General features: G+C 44.4%; 1 protein-coding gene across 1 annotated transcript in view; it reads right to left on the bottom strand.

Annotated features, from left to right (window-relative positions):
• LOC114801007 (synapsin-2-like) overlaps positions 1 to 15,643 on the bottom strand; it is a 40,204-nt gene extending 24,561 nt beyond the window's left edge. Inside the window, exon 1 of the mRNA XM_028998952.1 lies at positions 14,812 to 15,643. Coding sequence (XP_028854785.1) covers positions 14,812 to 15,176 — 365 coding nt within the window. The 5' untranslated portion in view covers positions 15,177 to 15,643. The remainder of the gene's footprint in view (positions 1 to 14,811) is intronic.
• Positions 15,644 to 20,643: the final 5,000 nt, after the last annotated feature.

The raw sequence follows: 20,643 nt of genomic DNA, 5'->3' as shown, positions 1-20,643 counted from the left end.
AATAAACTTGCTAAGATTTGAAAAGTAATACTTTAGAAACATTGTTGTTATTGCATAACATTAACACTGCACTGAGTCTAAGATGTAAAAGCTATTTTATCCATTTATGTGCAACATTGGCTCCCTGGGTTCTAAAATGTTCTTCTGTTTAGTGCAATGATTATATGCAGATTTGCCAGGCAGTTTTCCTGGTTGGGGCTGGTGAGGCTATGCAGGGCTTATCCGGTGGATTCGTCTCGGTGACCACAGTGGAGGCAGATCCTGGTGCTGCACTTTGATGCACCATGTGGATGGATGGGTGCACTGGGACATAGAAGCCCACGGCAAATCCACTGGCCACACTCTGTTATTAAAGGGCAGGGCAGGTTCTCAAGGACGGCCAAGGCCTGTCATATTCGCAATCTAATTGCCGTGGCCGGCTCATGGCAAAGCAGAGAGGGTTATTATCAAGCTGGAGATGATGGAAAGGCACTGTTTAATTTAATCGTAACGTTGTGCCATTTAAAAAAAATCCCTTCTAAATGTTAATTCTGTTGCCAAATATAGTTTGCCAGTCTGGAAAAAAGTTGCTGAAGTCTAAATGAATGAATGAAGAATAAGGATTTCCCAATCCAAGGGATTTATGCCTTAAGTGAATTGAACTAAGTAACGTATATGGGTGCGGCTCAAAAGAAGGCCCTTCTTGACGTCCGCTGGTGCCACTTTTTGGGCAATTAGTGTCTGTCCAAGTTTTGTATCAGCAACCTTATTTTATTTGCTGTACCTGGGTGATGTTGGAGCTTGTCATACAAGGTTAAAAGCCTACTTTTTTACCACAGTTTGAGGGTGGAATCGATCATGCGATTCTGCTTTTTCCGTCTACTCTTGACACGTCCAGTCTAAACTGGAAATACCTGTACGAGCTGTCATTTTAGAAACCAATGCTAGAATGTTGAAAAGTGAAAAGTGAAGTGATTGTGAAACACAGCACAGCACACGGTGCACACAACGGAATTTGATGTGACTTTGCTGTAGGACATTCGTGGAACTTCAGAAATGCATTGCTGGACATTCAAAAATGTATCGCACAGTTTTTAAACTAGGGAGACAATTAAACGAAACTCTGAGAGCTGAATTCTCCTATCTGACTCCAAGTTAGGAAAGCGGCCAAAATCCACTTCTGTAGCGCAGCAAACCTTGAAATATCATCCGTCTCCTTGCTGCCCAGAGGCATGGGTTTCATCAAGAGGGCTCATGCAAATGTTCCACGAAGCACACTGCCCTGTGCTGCATCTATTTACAGATACAGAGCATAGGTCAAGATGACGATACAATACTGATGTACGCGGGCTGAATAGGGAAATAAATGGATGGGTAGTAACTTATGAGGATGGCCACAGTGAAAATTATCCACTAGTTCCAAAAAAGGAATGATGCAGTCAAATGATGCAAGGCGCCACTGAGGTCTCTTTGCAGAGGACACACTTTGATGTGTGCATCGTGTCCTGTGCTGCAGAGTATCACAATGACAAAAAACAATCACTTTCAAATCAGGAAGAGGCTAGAAGCAATGAGACGTCAAGGCAAATCTGAGATCCGAATCTGAATGCGAGCTACCAATGGGAAAAAAACTACAAAGTTTTAAAGTGAGAATTGTATGGGTGAGCATACCTTTTATTTATTTGCAGAATAAAATGCACACAGTAACAATTACATTTTGTCTTCTTTTCTTGTTTGTATGCGCAGATTTTGCTTTTGACATGACTTGATGTGACATTAATGAACATGCCCCCTGCAAATATTTAAGTGCCGTCATATAAATAGAATGTATGACCCTATTCTTTTTGTCAGTCAAAAAATTCAGAGGCGGTCATATAGTAATATATTTCTGAAGGAAGATAAAGAATAAACACTCGTCAGAACCCCAGGGTCCTGCCCACACAGTCTGTACTACAAACGGATTCTACACCCATGCAATCACGTTTTTTTTTTTCCTTTTTTCTATTGTTCTGATCTTCAGATTATATATATATTTTTTGCTTTGTTTTCCTCATAAACATAAATAATCTGGGACGTTAGATAATAGCACAACTTTGGCCATTTCAATGCAAAAGCTCCCAAAGGGGCGAGATCAGACAAGATCAAAGTCAATATTTGAAAGACTGTCTCGCACCGCTGAAGAAGAGATGGTATGTGACCTGGGCAGGAAGTAGTGGCTAGGACTTTACTACTAAATAATCCACATCCGATGAAAAGCCAGAGCGCCGTCCTGGCCGAGGAGACGTCTGGGGTCGCCTGTGCAGAAATGCAACCCAATAGCAATAAAAGTCGATGAGTCTTAAACCCTTTTTCTTAAAGGGCCTGCTATAAAACACGCGAGTGGGAACAGCCAGCAGTGTGCACACTGTTTTATGGTTCACTCTGGAATCCAAACAGAAATGCACTTTTACTGGAGCTCTGAATAGGCAGATTTGTCTTGCCTCTTGTGACTCTTTTGCTACAGCGGCTGTCAAAAACACTTGAGAAGTTGGCAGCGCACTTCGTAGTGTCAGAAATGCACTACAGTGGGTGACAGTGCTGTTGCGTAGCGCTGTGTGTGGCGGGGTAGTAAAATGGCCGATCTCTGTTAGACATCCAGCCCCGCTGTGGCGTACCACAAGAGGAGGCTGCAGGAAGTGAGCCGAGCGGGAGTCCTCATTAATTATAAAGGAGCTTCAAATTTATATTCGGGCGCCACGCTAAGAGGTTTGCCCTTTTCTAATTACATTCAACAGCATTTGGAGATCTGTGCTTGCGGGCGTTACCCCTCCACTACTGAATGATATGATTTTAACCACTTTTGTTTAATGTGGTCACATGAAAACATGTTCTTTATGAAGGCCAGATGACGTGGCACTAATTCATACAGCTACTCTTCAGTTTAGGGTCTTTTAAAAATGTCCTTATAAATGAGCTGTCACACCCACAAGTGCTAATGCAACATGTATTAAACCAGTCTGAATCTGGACAGTTTTATTGCTTCTTTAAACAGCGCAAATGTGTTCAGCTATACTTAGATCCGTGCAAACTTGTTTTCGAATAATCAGTCAGTGGTGGCCTAGCGGTTAAGGAAGCGGCCCCGTAATCAGAAGGTTGCTGGTTCGAAGCCCGATCTGCCAAGGTGCCACTGAGGTGCCACTGAGCAAAGCACCGTCCCCACACACTGCTCCCCGGGCGCTTGTCATGGCTGCCCACTGCTCACTCAGGGTGATGGGTTAAATGCAGAGGACAAATTTCACTGTGTGCACTGTGTGCTGTGCTGCTGTGTATCACGTGTGACAATCACTTCACTTTCACTTTCACTTTCAAAAGTGAGAGACCTACATTAGTGAGCATTGCATTGGAACTCAAGACTTCCTGTTTCTGATAGTTTGTGCAGTTAACACCCAAGTTCATGTTATTCCAATGGACGAAACAATAGAATTCTATGAAAAAACGAACACGTTTCTAAACTTTTGAATGACAGGGTACACACAAAAATAATAGTGACACAAGTTTAGCTCCCTGGATGAATATAGTTTGATCTTTAAAGACGTCTGGTTATCTCAGCGCGAAGGTTGCTTTTGGTTCGTTGATATAATTGGTATCATGGGAGGCCTATTTTTATGAGTTGGTCACAACCCCCTGCTGGTGATGATTCACCACCTAATGGTTTGATTATTGCGCATCCTCAGATAAAATTAGAAACCTGTGGAGTGAGGAATTTGTTTCAATAAAAACTTATTTTCTTTCTACCCTTTCTAATCATTTGAGCTCCCGCCTTTTCCCTCCTTTCACTCCACATTTTCTCAAACGATTCAGCACAAATTCTGTTCATTTCGCACTTTTAGCGACAACTGGGTGAGAAACACATCCTTCAGCCTGTACTATGCTCCCATGCCGCATTATGAAAAGCCTTGTCAGCTTGGTGCCATGATAAGACATAAAGGTTTCTTTCTTCTGGCCCACAACAACGCGCCATTAATCATTTGGCTTTGGGTGACTGCGGGCTGCTGAAACGTTGCGTTTAGTTTCAAGATGTTGCATTTTATGAGTGTAATTCATCACCCCTGCCGTCCTGTCTTTCCCCACAAATACAAACACTCGCGGCTCAGAAAAATCACTTTCCCAATTTGATGTCGCTCTCATGTATAAAGCAGCATGGCACTGTAAGTATTTAATTGCATTCTGCTGCGTTCAGCCTCCTAGAAAGATGTCTCTGGTCTAACAGCGTAGAACGACTGTGCTAATTGATTTAGATTTAATGCAGATTGGGTAGCTTCTGCATTTCTGATCTTTTCCAGCAGCATTGTACTGAAAGGTTTCTATTCATTTCAGTGGTCCCCACGGCAACACCTGAGAATGCATCTGCTTCGGCAAAATCCTCAGAGCCTCTCCAGGAAAGTAGAAAAGGCTGAATCGCTACCATTACATTCTGTGGTGATATAAGCTATGAAAAAGCTCACTGCAAATTGTAAACAATTAAAACAATTTAAATATTGAACTTCCAGGTCAATGCACAAACCAACAACGATTCAATTAACTATTGAAATTAGCCTAAATTTTAATTAGATTCCTAATTTGAACCAGTTTAGTAATGCTACCTCATCAGTGCCATGGTCTTTCACTTCTACGGGAGCTTCAGGAATTTCAGTTCAGAGGCCATGTTAATATGCAAGATGTTTCATGGTGCTGCGGTTGAAGACAATGTTGAAGCTTAGACACGATATAAGGAATGAACAGAAAGACTAATAAATTGAGTTGATCATGAGATTAGAAGACATCCCTGTGACATCCCATTGCCAGGGACTTAACCATAATGAGATGTAATTCTGGAAACACACAAATTTGTGTCAAAATTAGTTAATATTAGCTAGTTTAAGAGCTCAAACATCCTGATAAGGTCATAGTCTGAGTTCTAACAGCTGTCAGCCCTCGTGCAGGTGGGTAAAGGGGCAAGGATCAGTGGACGTGACAGCAGCAGTCCCCGCCTGTTCAGATGGTGCGTAAGGAACAACAGCGGGACTCTTGCCTGAGAGAGACGCTCAGCCCTGGCTTCCCACCGAGAGCGAAATATACCTCATTAGTCATCCGAGCCTCCATCCTTTTCTATTTCAATCCAAAGCAGCACAACATCACCGCCAGTCTGCATTTTGCAGAATTAACTCAGCAAGGGATGAGGATAATATCCTTGTGTCGTGACTGCGGATGAAGTGCCTGTTTGGACCCTCGTGTTTTTATTTTATTTCTGTTCATTCATTCACATCCATCCATCTCTCTCCCTCTCTCCCTTCTTCTAAACTTATTTTTCAAAGCCCACACAGACTTGCACATGTCCTGTGGTGATCATGTGACATTTACACAGACGCACTGAGCATGTGCGCACCATCATCACTGTTGCCGTCAGCCCTCGCCACGGCAACACTCGTCGATTGCTCTCTGCCGTCCCCGAGGACGTCATGCCCTCCTTTCAGCTCAGATCATCATCTGAGCGCCACTCTTCATCACACACTGATGGATGCGGGAGAAGAAGACAAATCCTTTCTGCTCACACGTAGAGAGAGAGAGAGAGAGAGAGAGAGAGAGAGAAGCAGGGACACGATGACAACAACAACTCTGGTTCCAGGAATATTTTTTAATGATAAAACGATCATTGGCGTTCTCACATAAGCAGCAATTCTCCTCCTAATCTAATAAATCAAATCCCTGGGTAATCCCACAGCCTGGAGATGCTTTAACCTCTCTGACTGCGTATTCAGAGGCAGGGATAAGACAATCTCTGGATGGAAAACAAAACATTTCACAAAATGTGATGAAAACTAAGAAAAGTATCATATTTGAGAGTTCAAGAACATATGAATCATCAGGAATTTGCCAGCCGCTAGTGCGCCTCGCGTCCTCAACTCTGATATGTCCATGTGTCTCTCATTTAAATACTCCCAGATTTGGAAAATAATAATCCCAGCTTTCCTCTCCTATAGACATTTTAGCAGAAAGAAATGGGCTGTACCAAAAAGATGTTAATATTGCTGTGTGTATTAATGGGAGTATTGACAGCTTTTCATGACCCAAGCAGTGACCCAGGAATTATTGGGGGCTATTTTATAAACCCACAGAGCATGGTGCACAATAACTTGTGCACAGAGGATACATTTTTTCCATTAAGGAGCAACAGAGTAGTGAGCTAGCTGCTTGAAAAAATAATAAACGTAATAAACAACTGTGCTATGTGTGCATGGATGATGTTCTTTGCCAGATTAAGTAGTCTCCTCATAGTTTGATAACAAGAAACGCAGAGCTAGTGAACGATCTTGTAGTTCGTTATACAAGACAAAAAAAAGACTGGTCTCGATAACTACAACACTACAGGGGCGTGGCCATAGGGGTGGCCACCCTTGAAATCTGATTGGCCACTCCACCTGGCCACCCCCACCAGAGCGATTAATCAGTTTGTTCAATTAGAGTAGCTTCTTGGGGTAAGTAAACAGTTGTTTGTGGTATTAAGTGTTTAATGATTTTTATTGATTATTAAGTTAGCATAGTGGCGCCAAGATCTCCTCTTTTCCCCCAGACATGGTTCCCTCGACCAGGTTTTTACAGTTGTCTGGGTTTTTGAGATCATTAAACATTCATCACGCCTTGGGCTTCCTACACACAAATTCGTGCCAATAATGACCCATTTACATTTACAGCATTTACCAGACACCCTTATCCAGAGCGACTTACAATCAGTAGTTACAGGGACAGCCCCCAATCCGCCAAGGCTACCGTTCCCCACACACCGCGCCTGTCATGGCTGCCCACTGCTTACCAAGGGTGATGGTTAAATGCAGAGGACACATTTCGTTGTGTCACCGTGTGCTGTGCTGCAGAGTTCCACAGTGACAATTTTCACTTAGAAGCCTGTTCCTTGGTCCATGCTACACCTCTCCACCAAGATTTATGAAAAGTGGGTAAGCTTTTTTTAAATAATCTTGCACACAGTTAGACACAATACATAAAATTAGCATGAAAGGAACAGAAACACGTTTCATCTTTAATTAGTCTACACTCTGGGACGGAAGGGCTATCAGCAGCTCACTTTTTACCCAGCAGGGTGTCGTACCCTCGCCATCACTTTTAATTGAATAGGTGCAAAACTTTGCACTCATAAAGGTCGACCTTAATCACAAATGAAATCATATGACTTCCACAAGGAGATTTGCTGACACAGGCCACCATTTAATAATCGAGCAGCTACGACTGAAGATGCCAGGCCAACCGCTAACAGTTTCTGCCTGAGACCGTCTGCGAGAAGGCCGTGTTTGCAGAGGGCTTTTGCTACACAGGCGCGGTGAGAGGTGACTCCGGCATGACGGAGTGGCTTTAACCGCCTGAATCGGTACACAGTGACTTATCTGTCCACAGCACACGGCCTGTGCAGAAGGATGCTCTTCTGCCTGGCAATTATCAGACGATTCCGAGCCATCGGTTCAATTTGCAGAGGGGAGGGGGGGGATAAATGAAAGGATTCATTATTAGCCATTTGTGAATAACAATTTGTCATTAGTAAGATAAACAGAACGAGGGGTGCCGAAAAAGATAATTGAGTCATCCCGACAGAGAGGGTAATGTGCAGTGAAAATTAGCACAACAACAATGTGGACCAGCTTTCGTATGCATGCATTGCCTTTTGCAAAATTTTAGTGTCAGCGTTGCCTTGTTCATACACATGATGTGCGATATCAACCGGCCATATGAAAAAAAACCCTTTTTCACATGAATCGGGTCCTTGTTCATCATCCATTGATAGTCCACCCTTGCTTATGTAGGTCTAGGTTGAGAACCACGTGCCCTTTTTTGATTATCATGGCATTCCTTAAAATGATTTGTTTTCCATGAATGGCCCCCCTAATTTAAATGCCGCTTTAGAAGAGCTCAGTTATCTTGTGCACCCTTTGGTCATGTAAAAAATAAGAATGTGAGCGCATGTGCAGCCTCAGAGAGGGATCTCATTACTGTCCATGCAGCTGCATGACCATTACGTTGGGACGAGGTGTCGTGACATTCAGCCTCTCATTAAACACAAATCCAACAACCGCCTCTGTCACCGAGGCTGTAAAAAGAAGAGACCTTGAAGCAGCCGGCGGCCTGTTGTTCCTGCGGAAAGCTGCCGCGGCCAGGTGTGCGGCGTAATGAGGAAGCCCAAATCCTTCCCGCTTTTTTTTAAAGCTGATCAAGAGGAACAGCTGTCAGTTTGGCAGCAGAATTCATGGTGAGTGGCGCTCTGTACCAACACTGTCTTCCCCAAAGGCCCATCCAAAGCCGGCACAGACGTGCTTTTAAACCAGGGAGAGGCATTCGTCTTTATTACTGCGGTGACCCAAACACAAACCATCATTTACCTTGAAAAAAATCGCAGCAAATATATATGCCTGTTGGAAAGACACACGGTGAAACCGCATAATGTATCCCCCCTCCCTCCCATGAGATCTGCGTGTCTGCAGTCGGCAGGGTGCATTTCCTGTGTAAGCATTGGGCTCTCCCTTCCAGTAAAACCAGCACAGCCTGTGCACGGTGTAAAGGTATGAGTCAGCACCATGTGCCAAATAGCCCAACTAACCCACCGGATCTCTGCCTGCTTGTGACTCGTCAGCTGTTCCGGCATGTTCTGGCTTGGACAGGTGTTTGTTCTGAAAGGTGTGGCAAATTGATGAACAGCACAATCATATGCAGAGTGGTATTTATGGCAGAACATAAAATGGTATAATGAACCAATCAGCAGCTCCACTGAACCCCAACCACCCACACCACAATGCAAAATGTTTCAAAACGTTTCAGTTGAGTTTCCTCACCAAAGACTAAAGTCTGATAAAAGCACAACAGACACATAGAGCAGGTGTGTTTTGGTGTTAGAACATGGTTCTGACACCTGGTGTTAGATCAGTTTTAAAGACTATCTAGTCTACCGTCTACCTGGACGTACCTAGAGAGAGGTAATTTAATATAAAAAATCCATCCATCCAGGCAGGCAAGTATTCTGTGGATAAAAAAAGGATGCTCAGGGTCAGGTCTGTTGTAGTGCCCTTTCATCCCCTGATCTGTCATTGAAAAGGATATGGGGTTCAGGCTATGTTCAACACATAACAAATAAAATCTTCTCTTATAATATAAATATGTTTAAATAAATAAGTATTTATTTTATGGGGCTACAGCGGTTCCTTACTACATCTCTGTAGCAACAGGGATACATGTATATAATTACAGTGAAAATAGAATGATAGCAATGCATTTTGAAATAATACAGTGAAATTGCTAATAAATCAGGGTATTTATTTGGAACAAACATTTACTTGTTTATATGACCATGCAAATGATGTTTCCCCATTAAAATAAATTAATTCAATTAAATGTCTCCCCCTTCGGACTCATTAGGTGTGTGTAATTAACCTTGTTATTTTTTCCATAAATCAGAAATGCCACTGTGCACTGCGAAATCCAGTACTTTTGGGAGTCTTTTTGCCTAAGCACCATCATAGCTACGCACAAAACTGAAACACAAATATCTTCTCAAAATGCTCTTGGTCATTTATCAGACGCCCTTATCCAAAGCAACTTCAAGTCATTAGTTACGGGGAAAGTCTTCCTGGAGCAACTCTGGGTTAAGTGTCTTGCTCAGGAACTCAAAAGTAGTAAGTGGGGTTTGAACCTGGTTCATACATAAGCGTGGCTACTACCGCCATGTAATATCACTTGAATAGTGGAAAACCAGATAAAATCCTTAGAGAATCATCCCAGGCATATGAATACTACAAAAAGCGTACATTATACATGAATTGTCCTAATGGACTAAACCACAGAAGAGTCCATGTCTGTTAATGGCCATTGTTTCAAATCATTACCATGGAAACAATATTGATCCCCCACTTAGTCTGATTAACTAAAATGTCTTTCGGTCAAAGCGTTCATAAATCTTTGATTTTTTCATTCCACTGGAATCTAAGTAAAGTGGTAAAAATCAACAGCGTCCCAAGTGACACCCCAGCAGTGCAACTTGGGCCACCCAGAGTCTTGGGCCATCAACAGCCAGAACATCTACACTGACATAACGGTCAGATTCAATCTCATCTGTTGAAGAAAATGAAACCAAAAAGAGATTCTTCTTATATTCTGAAGCAGTTTTACACTGGTAGGTCCGAACCGAGTTCTGTCCTCTAGTGTATTGTAGATGTGTTTAAAGTATTGGAATTTCCAGCCACCATATACACATTGCCCTTTTTCATAGATATAGAGGTGTGTGTTTTATCCCCCCACCAAACTGTGTTACAATGAAAAAAATGCAATTTGGTGTTTGAAGGATCTCCAGACTCATGGGACTTGACTACAGTCAGGTTTTTATTGAGGTTTGATTGATCCTTCTTGCTACAGAACAGTGGTATTTTATCTGGATCTCATAACCTTTGCCAATTTTTAGTTTCTGCGTTTTGCCTCTTCCTTCCATAGAAGCAGCCAGACTACTGCTGCATTAAAACACATTGTTTCTTCCTCTTCCTCCCTAATTTTCACAGCTCATTGAACCCAATGGATCCTGATTGGAAAATGAACAAACCCACTTCAGGCACTCAAAGTGTCACAAATTTCCCAAAGTGTGAAAGTGCCTGGAACTTTAAAAACAATGTGCCTGTAAGATTAGGGCCGCTGTGCCTGAAGAAATTTCATGGGAACAGTTAAAAAAAACTGCAATAATTGCATTGATATCGCTTGATGTGAAACGATTAACCTTCATGTGCCTGGTGCGGTCCGTGCTGACATTATGAGCGTCCTTTAGAAGTTTTCGGCTCTGGCTTATTGACCTGGTCGTCAGCAGGCACAACAGCTTTGCTGATTAGACGTGGGAGTTCAGCTCTTCATTGCTGCAGAGGTCAACGGTTCGATTGTCTCTTCCCGCAAAAGTCAGACGAAGTGGCATTTCAATGCAATGAGACCTCTAAATGTCCCAAACAAACCCTGCGCTCTCTTCATCTGGTGATGGCAGTAGACTGTATTGTGGATTTGGGGCATTGATTGTTTCTATTCAGTCCAATTACCACAGAAAAATGGCTGACATTTGCAGCAACATTTTCCTGGAATGTCCTATTTTATTTTTACCTCTAGCAAAGAGCGCAACGCCACAGAAAGTTTCCGCTGTGACATTGCACTCTTGGCTCTACTTTCAATTTAAAAGTGAGAGGGATTGTCATTGTGAAACACTGCAGCACAGCACGCGGCAACGCACAGTGTCCTCTGTATTTAACCCATCACCCTTGGTGAGCAGTGGGCGGGCATGACAGGTGACCTGCGAGAGCAGTGTGTGGGGACGGTGCTTTGCTCAAGGGGACCTCGGTGGCACCTTGGCGGCTCGGGATTCAAACCCGCAACCCCTCGATTATGAGCCCGCTTCCACCTCTTCCCCTCCATCCACAGACACGCCTTGTGACTGCTTGGACCCAAAAAGACAACAAATTCAGGAGACCGTTACAGATGTATCTAGCCCTAAAGTGGCCTATTTTGACTTGTGTTTGAGCTTTGAGTGATGCTAAGACTGTGCTAAGCCATGGATCAGGACTCATTTACTCTCCCTCCTCGCTCCCGGCAAAGTAATCAGTTTAGCTTAGGCTAAAAGCATCCTTTTATGGTGGGTTCTTTGTCATCAGTGACAAGAGTCATTGCATCAGTGGACATTTCCGTGTGCATGTGTCTTTTGTGAAGTTATATGCAGTTGTTATAGAAGAAGTGCTAATACTATAGAAGTATATGTTCTTGTGTGACTGTTTTGTAAGAATGTTTTGTAGGTGGCATTGACAGTTGCTCAATGTAATGGAAGTCATTTCACTCTCACTGAGTTTACTTTAGCAACAATGGCAATGTGATGATTACAAGAAACACAAATTACATTTACATTTACAGCATTTATCAGACGCCCTTATCCTCGTGGGTGAGGAAGGGGACTTGTAACTGGACGCTTGCAGGTCTAAATCTGAATGTTGAAATCTTAAAGTGCCCCTGAGCAAGGTACCGTCCTCACGCACTGCTCCCCGTGCGCCTTTCACTGCTGCCCACTGCTCACAAGGTGGTGGGTTCGGAGCAGACACATTTTGTTGTGTGCACCATGTGCTGTGCTGCAGTGTATCACAATGACAATCACTTCAGTTCACCTGTTAAAGTTTGTCGTCTGGGATTCAGCAATAATAATGAGGGCTGGGAAACTATTTAGTTCCAGATACAGATAACTAGCAAGCAGTCCTTTATTGTTTATTTCGGTAAATCCTGAAGACATACTTGATGCAATGTTAGCCAATGCCTATGTTGTCTTGCGCCATGAAAATAGGGCCCCTTGAATGAGTGCAATAGTGCACCTTGCAATAGTATTAAACCCTGTTGTAATGTCCCTCACACACGTAGAAGGTAGAAGAGTTTTATTGCGCATTGAATGGACATCCATCATTGGTGCCACCATGGGACCGATCAGTGTTTAGTGCCACGGTTGCCACTTTTACATGGTACTAAATGGAGTACAGACTTAATTCTGCTGGCACTGGCATTTGATATAGTATCAGACACTTCGGTGTGAGTGTGGACGTCCTTCAGTACAAACGTGTGTAAATGTCATGTTATGAATGGGAAAATAATAACACTGCGGGGAAGTGAGGAAAATACCGGAATGATTATTAAGTGAAGTTTATGCTCACCAACTCGAGGTCAACACCAGCCTGTGCTTTTAAATATTTCCAAGGTTTGGATATGAGCGGCTCAAATAAGATCTAGATATAAACCCACCAATCGTCATAATGCTGTTCTTAGCATAGTAGTTTATGCTACTTGGTTACTGAGTTGAAGAAGCTGAAGTTTAAACCCTTGCCCTTCCAACATGGTCAGTAGCCACAGCATTACAGTCTCACCGCTGCAAACCCAGACATGCAATCCATCCACATGGAAGTAGGACAATGTTGCGCGGTAGACACCAGGTGTTTGCTGAAAGAGTGGCCCAGCAGTACAAGACTAACAAATGACGAGCTTGCTGATTGAATTTTGGCCTTCCTGAAAAGAACCATAAGGCCTTATTAAATTACCTGTTCATATAGCGAGTGATGAGGGAGAGAGCAGCCACCGGCCCACCTGCTCTCTGTCTCTCTCTCTCTATCGCTCTGTCCATCTCTTCCTCACCGAGTGGCAAACGCGCTCGTTGTGCGAACTCGGTTCTGCCCACACAGCAACGCGCTCGCGCATGAACACACATGCACAGACAGACAGACACACACACAGATGTGGCCCTCAGGGCCGAGCCAGTGAATCACGTCGTCCCGATTCGTGACGCAGTCACATGACCGCGGCTTGAGCGCGGCTTCCTGCAGCCCAGCCGACCCTGAGGAGTGTACAAGAGCGGTTTCCGAGTCCCTCCACTGCATTCGTGCCGCCCAGATCACCTTGACAAATCTTCAGAGCCTCCAGTTCAAATCCGTGGGCCCGTGATGTTGCATAACACACATACTTGGCCAAAGCGGCTCTCACGCGATTCAGATTTTTCAGGCTGTGTTATGTAAGTGAGCATCTGAAATTCTGACCTTGAGATGGCAAATTTCTGATTAAGGTGAAAAAGGAGCTCTTCTTTGTCAGAAAGAGTGTAGTTGTGCTACGAAGTCGAGGCGTGCTGCTGTAGACTGTTACGCAAGGTGCTCTGAGTGGCCCTCACACACAGACACACATCTCGCGCGCCGCGATGAGTAAACCCCATCCGCCGGGTTTCTGATGCGCTGCAACATGAAATGCACACTAACAGAACACGAGCTTGGGAGGCGGGGCCACAGGAGGAGGGCTGTGGGCAGCAGATCTGTCAGTTTTCCTTCGGCTCACGACGTCAAGGATTCATGTCACACTTGCATGCATCCACCCAGCATACATCTACCTATCTGGGGAGGGATTGGCAAATTTTCACCCTACCGACGTCTCTTGTCCAGGGCGTTTTTCCCAAAATAACTACTTTTGGTGAAGAGATATTGATCTGCATCTGATGCATGAAAATTAAACACCATTTATTCTGGAAAGAAATGGAAAACATGACAACGTGATGGTTGTTAGACCAAAAATGTGAGCAAGGTCTCTCCAGCCAATCTTACAGAAAGCCTTGCTTTTAATAGAGGAAAATCAATAATATCTGCCCAGGTTGCGCTTGTTAGGTGAAAGGCAAAGAGTCAATTAAATATTCATGGCAGCCTCCTCTCTCTGTGCACCGGAATGTAATTCCAATTTTATTTATTCCTCATTTATGTAGCCGCTGTTCTGCAATAATGATGAATATTCTGTTGTGTATCACAGCAACAGGATCATTCTAATAATTGTGCTCTATGGTGACTGGGAAGCCACTAAAGGCTGTTCGATACATCAATGAAGTGCAGATGTGGAAAACGTGACCCCAGAGTCGGTGTGAGATGTGTACAGAGTACAGAGGGAGAGACGCACGCATCACAATGCCACAAAGAGCTAGTCGTATGGAGGAAGGGGAAAATCTCATTTGTGCTCCCTGTCCACATGCTGCCAGCAATCTATTTAAAACTCTGCCGGAGAAGTCGTGCTGTAAGATTCAACAGCGATAAAGAGTCAAGAGCGGGGGATTGATGCACATTAGGAAACCCGGGTGTCTTCAAGTCACTGAAGGACCGGGGATGGGAGTTGCTGTCCAAGGTACCGAACCACACCAGCCTCACCAGAGTCGTGGAGTTTACTTTTCATTTTCCATTTCCCTCCTAACCTGAACAGTATTGAACTGAGTATTAGTAATAGTGGTTCATTCTAACTCACCATTCATGCTGGGGCTCATCAATGACAAGCAGAACCTTAAACCTCTTGGGCGCAGCGGCAGCAGTCTGCTCCACCAGTCCAGCCGAGGCAGCTGTCTGCTTGACCACGTTGGTGATGGAGCTGAAAAAGCCAGTGGCGCTGGACTGGGCAGACTGGGGACGCCGCTCTGGAGCCGGGGAGGCGGAGGGGGACCTGGCCTGGGCGGCTGCCTGGGTCGGAGCGGCTGTCGCGGGGGCAGGAGCAGGAGCAGCGGCCGTGGGAGGAGGTGGTGGAGGAGGGTCGGGTCTCTGGAGGTCCGTCATGTATCCATTGGGCAGGTTGGCGATGAAGCTGCTGTCGGACAGGCGGCGGCGCAGGAAGTTCATGGCGGCAGGTTTTCGGTTTCCTTTTTGGATTCTGGGGTCAGGGTCGCAGGTCACAGGTTCACCTGTCTTTAGAGGATGGAAGTGCTCTCAGAAGGTGGTCCTCCGTCTCCACAAGGCACCCGCTCTCCGCAGTTCTCTTCCAGGTCTTGACCAGCAGTCCCCTGATGTCTGTGGTGGGTGACTTGCTGCTCACCTTCAGCGTGCGTGTGTCACACAGTCCGTCTCTCCCGCCCGGTGTCCTCCGCCCCTGTCAACTGACAGCCCGAGTGCCTGCAGGAGATGCTCGCTCTGTCTCTCCTCCTCCTCCTCCTCGTTCCCGCTCTCCCTACTGGCTCACGTGCTTTTTTTTCTCTCCTCCCCCTCCCCTCGTTCTCCCTCTTCTCTCACGCTCCCCTACATCACTGGCGTACGCGGCGTATCACGGGCGGCGGAATGGAGGCTTTCCGCTGAACGTGCACAGGAGGGTGCAAAGAACGGGAGTCTCCTTTCCTCTGTCACGACGGAACTCCCCCTCCCCTCCCCTCCGGCGCCGTTTTTCCGTTCCTCAGGGTGACCTCTACCCCTCTGCAGGCTGTGCTTTGGGGACTGACGCTGGTCGAGGGTTGTGCGTCAGCGGGGCTCTCGGGGGTCTCCATGCTGCCTCCTCCTTCACAGGGTCACCTCTGTGAATTTCCCCTAAGCTAGAGATCTACTCCATGGGCAGAGGGACCCACCACACCCATCCTTGTGATTCAGAAATGTGTACGTGCACTTTTCCTCCTTTACGTAGTTTATGGTGTACAATATTTGTATACTGCAGCACTGTCTTTACATCTAAATGTAAAAGTTTGCATCAGGTTCATGGTGTGCCACGTGACTGGGTCGTCCACAGCACTACAAATGTATACCTAATATTCTGACACTCATCTAGACTCTTCTCCGTCTTGGCCCCTTGCTGGTGGAATGAACTTCCCCTGGAGGTCAGAACAGCTCAGTCACTGAGCATTTTCAAACGGCAGCTCAAGACCTTCCACTTTAGAGAATATTTAGATTATCTTGTAACCTTCTTATTGTCTAACTGTATAGAAATTGTAACCTTCTTATTGTCTAACTATGTATAGAAACTAGAGCAGACTGAATAAAAAGATTGCATTCATAGTTAAGGGTCCTAGTGAACCAGAACTGATCACACTTGACTGTAACACGGAAGCACGTTGTAAGTCACTCTGGATAAGGGCGTCTTCCAAATGCCTTAAATGTAAATGAATAGAATTCCCATGTGGTGGACTGCAGCAATGTTTAAATGAAAGGGTTTGTATCACCTTGCAGTGGGCAGCCATGACAGGTGCTCGGGGAGCAGTGTGTGGGGACGGTACCTTGATCAAGGGGACCTCAGTGGCACCTTGGCGGTTTGGGATTCAAATCCACAACCTGCTTCCTTACCCACTAGACATCCACTGCCCCAAAAAGTGAAAAAAAAAAACCCCAAAAAAACACGAATGCCGACTTTGAGGTCTCATAGCGCATCTTGGTGTCATGTCTTCTCAATCCTAGCAACACACACTCACCCAGCCAATCACATGGTGTAAAACATAAAACATTGAATAATCAGACCAGTCCACCTATTTACATTTGCCTGTGGTGATGTTCAAATGCTAATTGTTGGAACCTTCTGTGGAGAACTCGTCAACACTGACACCCTGAATTATCTATGGCTAAGCAGCCCCATCAATGCTCATTAATTACCAACAAATTGAGTTACAGTAGCTCTTCTATTGGACCAGACAAGACTAGTCTCACCTGTACATGACCCTGTCACCCTGGCAAGTCCTTAAACTACCACGGGCATACCATTTGGTCCATGTCCTTGTACATCCCACCCACTGCCAGGTAACATTGTAATGGTACTCAATTCAGCTCTCCTAATGTTACGGTTGAGTGTGGAATGTGTGTCTCCTGCCACTGACATTTTGCTGAAGGTTCTTCCTGGTCCTTAATTAACCCTCACTAAAAGACAGGGATGAGAGGTGATGTAAAATGTGGCTGTTCCTGGAAGATTCCTCAAGGAATCACTAGCAGCTATGGACATATGGAGGGAGAGACATGGGGATTGTGTTTTTTGGCTCTTTCAAGTTTCTCCTTTGCTCGTTTTTGCTTGCTGTATCTGGGTCATGTTTCCTTGCTAAACAACACTTGGATTTTTTCGGTTTTATTTCTGCCTCCTTCTGAATGTGCCTAGATCAGAGGTGGAGCTTCAGGAGTACGAGGAAGAAGATCAGAGTTGACATAAGCACTTCAGAAGACACACAGCGCAGGTGTAACTACATAACCGTGATCCTTGCTCTGCGATGTGCCACCCTTGGTCTACAGGGGCTCTTCCAGGGCGCCGAGCAGAACGCCACCACACCTGCAGTTGGTGTTAATAATGAAAAATAAATACGACTTAATAAAAAACAGTGGTTCTGTTCAGCCTTTCGCTTCATCTCAAGTCCTTCTCAGCCCTTAAGGGTGTGAACATGCAGATGGAGCAGAAAGGCCGTGTTAACAACACTACATGTGTGGCGGGCAGCTGGTGTGTGGGGGGAGGATTGGAGGTGTAAAGCTATATTAGGGGAATGGCAGTGCACCCTGGAGGGGAGAAAAAGACTCGCTGTTGTGCACGGACTCACACTGGATCTGCGGCGCTCACACTCACAATGGACACTGCGTGTGTGTGCTTGTGTGTGTGTGCGTGTCAGGACTTGCAACGCAGCACAAGATGTGTCATGAGTCATTGCTGCAGCTGCCATGACATTCTAAATCCACCCTGGCCTACATATTTTGTAATATGGTAAAAAATGTAATTATGCTGAATTTGGCATGAAAAATCGCTGTTTATGCTTATGTGGTTGAAAACAAGGAATATGCTTCTTTTCTTTAGCCATGGTTTGGAATCTACATTCTAGTACACACTATTAAACCAAATTATATATATATATATATATACACACACACACACACACACACACACTCTTACACACAAGTTTGAATGCACCTACTCTGTGGTGGTTATGGAGACTAAGATGGAGCCAATTTGAAGAATGAATGTGTTTTTTCAGAGTCGCCTCTTTTTACCTTCATGGCTGCTTTTTTTTTTACTATCGTCATCATCAGAAGCCGTTTCATGAGATATTAATTGACATGAGTGAATGATAAGAAAGTGTTCAGCATAAACCTTCAGGACTGTTGGAAACCACCAACTTCAGGTGAGAAGCCCAGAATGGGAAATGGTGCCATCACAAAAGCTCCCTGCTTTGGAGAGATTCAAATTTTTACCTTGTTTACACATTTTTGTTGTTTTATTACATAACCTCACGTATTATGTCATAGTCCATTTTGTTCTATAACTTAAAAAAAAACACAATACTTATACATTTGCAGGTGTATCCCAACATTTCACTAGTACTGCGTTAACTGTAGATAGTTGCAGTAAAATAAAATTACACTAACCAACGTAGGTAAATTATGTACTACTGGTTAAATAAATGATTTTCTCTTTTGGTTCCAAATGAATGAATATCTTGGAGAAGCTGCGAAAAACAGTGAGACGCACTGACACACATAAACAAAGAGAGACATATGAATGAGAGTTGAGCCGAAACACACATGTAAATGAGGGCTGTGGCAACATTTCAACCAAAATGCCTAGAAGGCCGGTGTTTGTATTATGAATGAGGATTACCTGAAGAGTAGCAAGCGGAGACGACATGTACACCTCACATGATTCGATGTTCAATTATTCACCACTGTAGTTCAAGCTGAGTTCATTTACACGTCATCATTTTTATGTAATTGTATGCATTTCCTCTCTGTGTCTCTTTATTGCAGGGCCGAATGTCCACGAGCACAAACATGTATGATTTATGATGTTTCCAGGGAGTTTGATTGACATGCCACTGCAAGCAGGGCAGTGCTGCTATATAAAGTTAAACACAGAAGCACAGGAAGGATCCCTATGGCTCTCAATACATAATATTTTATTCCAAGTAAAATGGAAATGGTTTGTATGATTACTTTTCAAAACATCTAACCACATACGACTGAATATTACGCAGTTAATGCAGTCCTGAACATGTTATTCTTGTGCAAAAGGAGCAGTCCACTATCTTTTTTTATAATGCCACCCTGAACTCAAATTAATTCTTTGTAACCACAGCGAAACATTATGAAATAATACAGGGACCGGTGGTAAGACCAGGGTCTGGGATTCCAGGGATCTATACAAAACAGGATCAGTGACTCCAGGGCAACAGTGCAGGTTCTTTTGTTTCCCATGGTGAGGGAAATAATCAATTCAGGACGAGGGACAACAGTGACCCCAAGTGCTGCGATCGCTGAGCCACCTGAAAGAAGAAAAAAAGACCCGATGATGTCAACAGACTCGACTGAAGGCCATCTGTCAGTTTGTATTTGTGTTGTTGTGGTTTTCATAATGCAGCTCTGTTCAAAACAGTGAGATGGTGGGTGGCATAACTAAGATGGATAGATGGATCTAGTTCAGTGCTGGTCCTTACACTCGATGCATCTGGAAGCAATGGCATTACAAAGCAACAGGTGAAATGGAAACATGCACATTCCACCATTTAATCCTACTACGGAGCACGAACGATGCGATAGCCTGTAACAGCGGATGCTGGTCATTTCAGATGCTTTTAACGTTTTAGGGCATAGGCAGTAGCTGCATCACCATGGAAACAGCCATTAAAGCGCTGACACCCTTGTTGCTGTTGCATGCGTACGGTGATAACAGACAATGTGTCTTGAGTCTCGTGCTGATCCCCGGGGACTTCATCTCTGTGAAGGGATTTCTCACGTTAATGTTTCCTTCATGTGTTTGATTAGAAAAAAAAATCTGCCTGTCACACCGGAGAGAATTATCAGCAGCTCCGCCGCCGTGAAGCGGTGATGGAGAAATGCACTCAGGAGATAAACGAAGCTGTGCAGGATGGGCGTGTGCAACGCAAAACACTGGCTAATCTCCTGCCGACTTCATTCTCCTGTAGCACCTTCACTCTGACACTGAATTTATGGTGGTGAAGCTGGTTATGAAATTATGATCACAATTACATCAACTGTAAGGAACTCACACAGCTCTATATTATGCTATAAATGACAGAAGTGATCAGATTGGAAACAATCAGTGTATATCTGTGAATGTTTAATACAGTGTTCATACCTCGAGTGTTCTGCTTCTTGTAGTAGTAATAGTAGTAGTAATAGAAGCACAACAGTAGTGAATTAGGGGTGCCCGGCACGGGCATTTCAGCTCATAACCAGCCAGGCTGATGCCCAAAAACACACCGAACATGCTATTCACCTACAAAACTCACCTACTAAACGAGTATTCAATAGTATTTCCTGAATTCTAACTCTTTGTAACACTTGATGGACACACAATTCAAAACAAAAACTCTACGTTCGTTTCCCCGCCCGCCGCTAGGTGGCGGCA

The sequence above is a fragment of the Denticeps clupeoides genome, chromosome 12 (assembly GCF_900700375.1).
Source record: "Denticeps clupeoides chromosome 12, fDenClu1.1, whole genome shotgun sequence".
NCBI classification, from domain to species: domain Eukaryota; kingdom Metazoa; phylum Chordata; class Actinopteri; order Clupeiformes; family Denticipitidae; genus Denticeps; species Denticeps clupeoides.
The sequence above is the reverse complement of the archived record's forward strand: the minus strand, read 5'-3'. Positions and strand labels throughout refer to the sequence as shown.